The sequence below is a fragment of the Nicotiana sylvestris genome, chromosome 1 (assembly GCF_000393655.2).
Source record: "Nicotiana sylvestris chromosome 1, ASM39365v2, whole genome shotgun sequence".
Classification (NCBI taxonomy): Eukaryota; Viridiplantae; Streptophyta; class Magnoliopsida; order Solanales; family Solanaceae; genus Nicotiana; species Nicotiana sylvestris.
The window spans coordinates 128,303,059-128,312,448 of record NC_091057.1 but is presented as its reverse complement, the minus strand read 5'-3'; the positions used below and the strand labels follow the sequence as shown (position 1 = coordinate 128,312,448).

At 37.1% G+C, this 9,390-nt stretch overlaps 1 protein-coding gene across 1 annotated transcript; it reads left to right on the top strand.

Annotated features, from left to right (window-relative positions):
- The first annotated feature begins 309 nt into the window (after positions 1–309).
- LOC104234031 (nectarin-1-like) lies at positions 310–1,735 on the top strand. The gene is made up of 2 exons (XM_009787520.2): positions 310–528; positions 1,045–1,735. Exons 1-2 carry the CDS (start codon positions 399–401, stop codon positions 1,581–1,583), a joined length of 669 nt encoding a protein of 222 aa, XP_009785822.2. The 5' UTR covers positions 310–398; the 3' UTR covers positions 1,584–1,735.
- The last annotated feature ends 7,655 nt before the right edge of the window (positions 1,736–9,390 follow it).

Here is a 9,390-nt window from a genome sequence, read left to right as displayed (position 1 = left end):
GAGACTATTTCTTTTTTCTATTTATATTCTCTATAGTAAAGGAGTTGACTTCCTTAAAGAAATTAACTAACAACACATTGGATAAAAGTTCGATTAATGCGAGTCAACTTACCTCAAGGCACCAAATGGAGACGAGATGCCTAGTGAATGATGGTCAAATTAAGAATTAGCAAACGGCATGTTTCGTGCTCTTACACACAAATTATCTCATGTCAACTAAATTCCCAAGTACATCACTTTGATTTGGTCAGCTAGGTATTCTCACCTAAAGCTTTTCTTGTTTTCCCTATAAATAAACAGCTTAGTTTCTCATTATCCATAAAAAATACAACATTGAATCTTCTCCTCTTCTATTTGTTTCCCTTTTCCCTGTTTACTTGCAATTCGTCCAATTCCAAATGGCTGCTTTTGGAAAGATGCTTTCGTTAATTGTGATAACTGTGGCATTATTAGCCATCAACTCAAATAAAGCTTGTGCTGGAGACCCTGATATGCTCCAGGATATTTGTGTTGCTGATCCCACCTCAAGTAAGCGAACTACTCCAATATTGGACAAACTAACTTTTACATTATTTTTTTCCTATGAACCTATGGTTGTCTGAAATTGAAACTCAGGAAAGCAAGACTCTTGGGAACAGCATGAGTGCATTCTTCTTCTTTTTTAGACTGTGTACATATACTACCTCCAGATCCCACCCATGAGTTTAGACTGAGCTTTTTGTTATTGCTCTTTTTGTTCTTTTGTCAGGTTTATGTACTACTTCTCATTTTGCCCTACCCCTTGACACTGACTTTTCTCCGTGATCTAATAATTCTAAATTCACTCTCTTTATACCTACATATTTTCTATTACTGGTATATTATATTCCACTTATCCTAAATCATGATGCTTCCTACTGCAAACACAATAAAACAAATAGGTTAATTAAATTACAATGATATTATAACCGATCCTTAAAATTATAGGTGTATATAACTTAATCCTTTCTATTTTGTATTTCTATGGTTAATATATGACCCCTTGTATTTGCATATTTGTAACAGCCACGAAAGTGAATGGACTTGCATGCAAAACCATGTTTACAGAGGCTGATTTCTCGTCAATGGTCATTTCAAAGCCAGGAGCCCCCACCAACACATTTGGTTCTGTGGTCACTGGTGCCAATGTTCAGAGTATCCCCGGCCTTAACACACTTGGTGTGTCCCTTGCTCGTATCGACTACGCTCCCGGTGGCATTAACCCACCCCACGTCCACCCACGCGCCACCGAGATGGTTTATGTTTTATCTGGTCAACTATATGTTGGCTTTATCACAACAGCCAATGTCTTGGTCTCTAAGGTCATTGTACAGGGAGAAGTCTTTGCTTTTCCTAGAGGACTTGTTCATTTCCAAAAGAACAATGGCAAAGTTCCAGCAGCTGTTATTGCTGGTTTCAATAGTCAGTTGCCTGGTACACAGTCCATTGCAACAACGTTGTTTGCAGCTTCACCAAGTGTTCCTGATGATGTCTTGGGTCAAGCATTCCAAATTGGTACTACGCAAGTTCAGCAGATTAAGTCAAGATTTGCACCCAGGAAATAGAAGTTCTATTTTCGTTTGTTTGTTGGGGTGTGTTGATTGATGTTGTTCTGTTAATAAGAGGGTGAGTTTACCTTCTAGTTTAGTCTGTTTTGTTTGTTCCATATGTTTTTGTTATCTCAATAAGAGAAACTTTTTTCTCTTTTGCTTTCTCATCATGCATGTAATTACAAATGCTCCATCTGCTCGCCTATTGTTATAAATCTATGCGAACTTATATTGCTCTACAATATGTTTTTTGTTCTCCAAATTGTTTATTATGATTTAAATGGCCGGTACAAATAAGCAAGAGAAAAGATTCTTTTGACTTCGTTTCATTCAAGGAAAAAAAATCAATAGGAGTATAAACGTCATCATAAATAGCTAGCCGATAGTCTACAAATTAAAATCTTATATATTTGTTTAATTTTTTTTCATATACTATTTATTTTCTCTTATCTGAATTTTCTGCCTGCTACAACACATCTCGCCGACACAATTATTTCGATAATAGGATTATTCAACCTTACGTATTCGGGAGGTGGTAAGTTTATTTATCAAAAAAATAACATTTACAGTTAAAACAAATAAATATTATTTTTTTGGTTAAACAATATGTCTTAGTATTTTCACTAACACCACAAAAAATGATATTTTTTGTTCATATCAAACGGGTTTCTCCTTTTCTCATTTGAGATATGGTGATATGCTTTACATATTTTAAACTGATGTCCTTTAGTAGTCGGGTTTCTAAGTGAATATTAAACATCGGATGTGAAGGAAAATATTTTATTATAAATCTCTGATTGATCTCTACAATTCTTTATTTTTTCACTTATAAAAATAAGCTATCAAAGCCTTTATTTATAATAGTATAAAACCTATTTCAACTAGAAACACGAAAGTATATTCCTATATTTATTCTAACTGCAAATCTTATTTAGACATTGTTGATACCCAATTTTTCCCTATATATTTTCAATATGCAAAATACCTTCAAAATAGCATATATATGCATATATAAGCATGTCCAAGGTTTTTATTATTTTTTCCATAATTTTAAGGTTTTAAATTGATTTATTTTCTCCCTTTTTATCCATAAAATCCCCAATAATTATTTCCAAAATTATTATTTTTGATAATTCATCTATTGGATTTCTATATTTATGCCAAAATATGGCTAAGGTAATTTTTATATATTTTTATAATTACATTTAGTATTTTTAAAGCTAAATTGCACATAATTACAATATTAGTCCTTTTAAAATTTAATTATGTTTTATATGCATAAAACTGGATCCTGTATTTTAAAATTGCTAATTATGTATTATAAATTATTTTAGCATTTTTAAATTATTTTTTAGAAATTATCTACTTTTTATAAATTAAATAGGAAAAATGGGCTATTTAAATTTTGGCCAAATTGGCTTTCAAATCTAGCCTAAATCCAACGAACTCCCAACCCAATTAAAAAACCCCACCGGATACAAGCCCAAACCCAAACAAAAACCAGAACCCACCTACCCATTTAATCTCGACCGTTGATCTGGGAGATCAACGGTCCCCATTATTCCCTTCCAGATTTAATCCCAAATGACCCCCTAAACCCTCTCATTTTCACCAAACAACCGCCCTGAAACCCCTTTCCTCTCCAATTCTCTCTGAGACCTAAACCTAACCCTAGCCGCCGCCACCTAAAACCAGCCCTAATCACTTCGATCTTCACTCGATCCATGGATTCTCGTGGTTGTTTAAGACGTATACTTGTCTCTTACGTCTCCTGGTTGCTTGTTTTTGTGATTTCATGGAAGGATCTCAAAGAGATCCAGACTAGATCTTGTTCAAAACTCTCCAAGAGCCTATCCATGGCCTTTCATGCCATATTCCGGCCATACATGGCTGTTCGAGTAAGATCCATGACTTTTTCGGCTAAAATCGGTAACGTTCTAAGGTTTTCTCATCCTCTCTGGGTTCTCTGAAACCCTAACTCTTGAGATTTTTCACTTTTCTTTAGATCTATCTTAGATCTAGGTATATCTATGAGTTTTTAACCAATTTTTCCTCATCTTATCTTCTGAAACCCTAGTTTGCTACTGCTCGATTCGTCTCACATCTTTATAGATCTGAGATGATTCAAGTATTATTAAGCATTTTCCTCTAAAAATCTCCTATTTTAGCTAACTATTTCGATTTGTCATTCTTTTCTAAAACTAGGGCTTCTCGGAGTTCTTTTACGCATATTCTAACTGATTCCGTTTATGATTAAACCCTTTCCTTTGTTTGTTTTGACCGATTCTGTGTTCTTACTGCTTTTAACTTGAATCTATTAGAAGCCCCCTTTTTTAAGATTTTCTTCACTTTGTTTCTATAATTTTCCTTACTTTGCTTCTTTGAGTGTTAGCATGCTTTCTTTACTTTGTGTCTGTGTGTTAGCCTGCTTACGTGAGTCCTATGGTTACTCTGCTTCGAATATGTTTTCCTGAATCCCTAGCCTACTTATGTCGCTTTTGTATGACTATGCTCACTTTGTTTGTTCATCTCTTGCTTCTTTCTGTGACTATGCTTCAAATATGTTTTTCTTGCTACATCTGTGGACCTCTTCTATTTATATGATGAAAGTATAGAGTCATGACTCCCTTAGATCAAGTCTGGTTTCCTTAATCGATGGTGGTTGAAAATGTTCTTTCAAAAACCCTAAAAGCTTTGCCCCGTCTGTTAGGCTGACTGATTTTCTTACCCTATTTTGCTATGATACTTATTTTTCTACTAAGTTGTGTCCTTAATTAGGGCTTTATGAATTTGGTCCTACTCTATGCTACTGAATGTCGACCCTTAATTTGATTAGTTTCTTACCTTAATTAATTCTCCTTGCCTTGTCTGCATTACTACCGATTGTCTCCTTAGTTTGAATACTTTCTGAACCTAGCTTTAATTACCTGTTCTATACTGGTACTATTTTTGAAATCTTTCCTTATTTATTATACTCCAACCGTGTATGATTTCTTCCTTTATTTGTCACCTGCCCTTTACCATTCACACTAACTCCCTTAATCAAAGGGAGATTTGAACCAATTTTCTATGATGAGTTCTATAATTACTGAAAAATTGATTCTTGCCTTATTTTAACCAATTTTCAAACTACTATATAAATAACTTTCTTCTACAGTCTTAACACACAAACACAGCTAAGAATACACACACACGCACACATAAATTCTCTCTCCTTTTCTCCACTACTTGTGCTACTGCTTGTCTAGCCGGCTGAAAGCCAAGGCTAGACTGTGGAACTCTACTTGCTTTACTTTTTCAGCATTGGTATGTTCCTAGTTCAATTCTGAAACTCAACTCTATGTGCTCCATTGTTTGTCAATCCATATCTCTTTCTGCACTGAATTAATGGCTCATGTTGTTTAATTGCCCTTCTTGTTTACTGCTTTATTCAGCATGCTTAAGTTCTGCCCTGTCTTGTTCAAATGTAATCAGCATGTCTACTTGAGTTCATGTTTATGTCCCTCAACTAGTATGTCTCCTAATGTACTTGGTTAACACCAAGTCATGACTAATTATGTGTAATAGACCCCTGCATGACTACTCTTATACCATGTCCCTATGTCTTATTACTATTCTAATTTCAAGCATGATTCCCTTGTTAACTCTTTGAACAAGTAGTTGGCAGGCCAATCAGTTGCTACTTGTTCTTTGTGCTCGTTGGTCTATATGCTTCTCTTCTCATCCATGTTTATGTGTTTATGATTTGGGCCCTCTGTGTCCCTAACCCCTTACTTCCCTGCTTGTGAATGTTGAAATGATACTACATTTTGAGTTTGTTCTATGTGTGCTGGCTTATTCCAAGTTAATATTGCTTCTATTCTCTTTTCCTTTTCAAAACTGTTCTGTTGTTGTTGCAAACTTATTTCAAACATGTTGTTTCAAAACTGTTTTCCAATTCAACCCTTTTTTAAACCATGACGAGCACTCTCACATATACTCTTAGACCACTAGGTTCTGCCCCTTTTGTGTGAGCCTTGCCTTGGGACCCTTGAGCTCCCTCTGAACTTGGACACATAAAAGCTGGCCTTTTCCACACTACACTTACTCTATCTTGGCTATGATATCTGGGTGTGAGCACTGCCCAGGATCCCTTGAGGTCCCTAGGTAACTCTGATATACCCAGATGTGAGAAACTATGGAACAATCTTGGCACCTGAGGTGGTTTATTACATAACTTAGGGAGGAAGTCCAAATCAGGTGTTGAAAGGTCTGGGCCTGTTTCAGACTCTCTGTAGTATAATTTTTAATTTTCTCATGTAATTCATTCGCATGGTCTGTAATAGTTTGTAAACGAACATTGGGGTTTGGATAGTGAAGTGGGGGTAGCTATGCATGTTATAGATATCAAAAGGGGTAGAACCCATGCTTTAGGTCTATATTTCCTGTATGTGCAGTAGAAACCATGCTCTTAGGTCTCATGTATACTGTTTCAGCATCTCATTTTTTGACATTCTTATCACTCAGAAATCCTGCTTTAGGATAAAGGGTTATTAAAACAAAGATTGCTACTCTTGTACACTTAACAGCATGTTCTATAATGTCATAACCTTTTTCTGCATTTAGAAATCCTACTTTAGGAAAATTCTGCAATCTTGTCATGCACTTAGAAACCCTGCTTTAGGAATTCTGCATATAAACCATCATGAGCTTGATACATGCATCTTAGATACCATGTTTTAGGATCTCATTCGTACTTGCATTCACACTTAATGTAAACTGATGATTATAAAAGAGGTAAAAATAGCTTCACATTTGATTATCATATTTAAAATTAAACTGGTAACAATCCCTGCATTTTATAACACCTAGAACAGGATGCTCGTAGGAAAAAATAACTTCTGAACTTCTAATGGTTCCAGTAAATGCTTAGGCAATCCTTAGGTATCCAATCTCTTATAAAACTAGAAATAATTGCTCTTTGTGTGTACTGCTTAATGATTAACAGGCTTAAAATCAGTAGTCAAGCCTGATTCCAACTTCTTTTCTGAGTCATGTAATAGATCTGGTTCTGCTATTGTCACTTAGATACCATGCTTAAGATCTAAATTCAGACCTTAATTGTGTATGAGTCATGATGTCTATGTGCATTACTTGTGGAGGTGTATCTGAGCCTTCTATTTGTTTCTGTATTTTCCCCCTAAATGCAGTCTTATGTGTTCTTATTTGACGCCTAGTATTTTGCCTTTAAACCTGAGGGTCCGCCTAGAACCTTCCCCTTTTTAGGATAGGAGTTCTAAATTCCTCCGGGACTAATAGGAATGGACGGGTAACAACATGTAATAGAGGTCAAGATTAACCCTTATTTTAATTACCTTCACGGGGCGGGAAAGGGTAGATATGGATATGATGATCGGTTCATTAATACCACGTGTAGCCCCTCTTTGAAGAGTGTCTTACCGGGTATTGCATTGATGTGATCCATATTACAAACAAACCTAGGACACCCCATTTACATTCATAAGCATGCTTAGATAGTAACTATTTTCAAAATCTCGCTTTTTTCACTAGTTGTTTTTCAAACACTTGTGTATTTAAACTTAAATCCCTTACTATTTGAGTCATACTTGTTTATTTGCTAATTATACAATTCACAAAAATTGTTTGGCTGGGAACCACACTAGTGGATCCTGAGGGGTGCCTAACACCTTCCCCTTAGGATAATTTCAAGCCCTTACCCTGTCTCTGATTACCAAACGTAGTTATGAATGAACCTTATAGGTGCCCTAACGCGCCTTAAAATAGTTAGGTGCTGACTCTCCAAAATGAAACCCCCTTTCCAAAAGGAAAGAGTTGTCCCAACCAAATGTCATGAACCTGATTCCGCGAAGGAAAAAAGGTGGCGCGACAGCATGGCGACTCTGCTGGGGATATTTAGGCTCTTACCATTTCAGATTGTTCTTGTGAATTTGTGCCCCTCCATATGTGCAATTACTTGTTTAATTTCTTCTTCAAAAGCAAAACTGTCATATCTTTCTTGTTTACTTCTTTTATAACTGCTTTAAATTATGAAACTATTGTATTTATCGCTTTCTTAACGTGCAAATAAAGGTCAAAATGCTTTTAATTATTGCATAATCATGCTCAACATCATACTCCACTCGTTCCAAAAAAATACTATAGCAACACTTGATGAGTAGTTGTACCCTTCCTATATCATTACCCCCTAAATTCGGAAAGACTAATTTGCGGTAAAACTAGTCGATCAGTGGTGAGTTGACAGTTCCGTGCCTTCCTCCTTGAGTTGTCCGCTCAAGGGTACCGTCTAAAACCCCATAGAAACCTTACTCTGTTTAAAGTGTGCATGCATCATGGTCAAACCTAGTCGGGTCAGTTATGTCGTCCACATAATGATCCTTTAAGATAGCATTGTCCAAAAGTCCACTAGGTTTCCCTAAATCCAAACGGACGTCATCACGTTCTGTGCATTTATTTGGAGAACTAAATGCTTCGTGCTAATTGTTGATATTAAATAGTCGAGTCTGGTGGGGGTAAGGGTCTAACCTTGTTTGTCTTGCAGAAATATGAGGCACGAAGTCCCCAGATTCGGCATGGTCACCAATATCCACCCAAGATTGCTAAGTTGGTGGGAAAATCTACATTCTAGTGACAAAACCCTTGTCAGAAAATATCTGGGCAATCTACCATCCCTCCTGGAGATCCAGCCTAACAACATGATAATAGAAGCTGCTACCTTATTTTGGGATTGTGAAAAGGTCGTGTTCCACTTTGGGGACATCGATATGACACCTTTGCTAGAAGATATAGGAGGGTTGGCTAGTCTAGTGTGGGAAACTCCGGGTTTGATAATGCCTGAGAACCGCACAGGCAAGGGTTTCCTGAAAATGATGGGTTTGAAGAAGAATGCAGAATTGGTATGCCTGAAGGAATCGTACATCCTTTTTGACTACCTGTATGAAAGGTACGGTCACAGCAAATCATACCGTACCTACTATGACGAGTTTGCCATCACGTCCTTGGGACATATCCGCCGTAGGGTTTTCATCTTCATGTTTTGCTTCCTGGGTCTAATTGTGTTTCCAATGAAGAAAGGGAGAATCCATACTAGGCTAGCTATGGTAACCAAGACCCTAATGGAGGGAATTGGTGGGCAGACATTCAGCATTGTACCCATAATCATCGCAGACATATACCGAGCCTTAGAGAAGTGTCAACGAGGAGCGAAACACTTCGAAGGCTGCAATCTACTACTTCAACTTTGGCTCATGGAACATCTCCAAAAGGACGAATACCGACAATAAATTCAACGAAGGGTCTGGGATGATCACATCGCTTTCCACCATCCAAAGCGAATGAATTACATCCCCGATATGTTCACTCAGCCTGAGAATGCCAAAGGATGGGTTGAGCTCTTTGATAATTTGACTGAACAACAGGTTCAATGGATGTTCGAGTGGTTTCCGACAGAGGAGATCATCGCCCGATCTAGAGATGCACCTTTCATGATACTGATTGGTCTAAGAGGAACATACCATTACGTCCTTCTTCGAGTTATGAGGCAAGCAGGTAGAAAGCAAGTCATACCCAGGGTCGACAAGATGAGCCATTTCCGAGCTGACTTTCAAAATGATGATAGTCCCTACAAGTGCCAAGCCCAACACATGTGGCACTGCAAGATCGTAATGGTGAAAGACACCATTGAGCCAGACAGATATCATGCCGGTTGTACTCTTTTCTATTCTGGCTGGTTGGAAGACAATTGGGATGGTCTGTGCCAGTCAGGGTTCGTTCGAGGTCACAAAATTATAGATGAAAAGGTTGA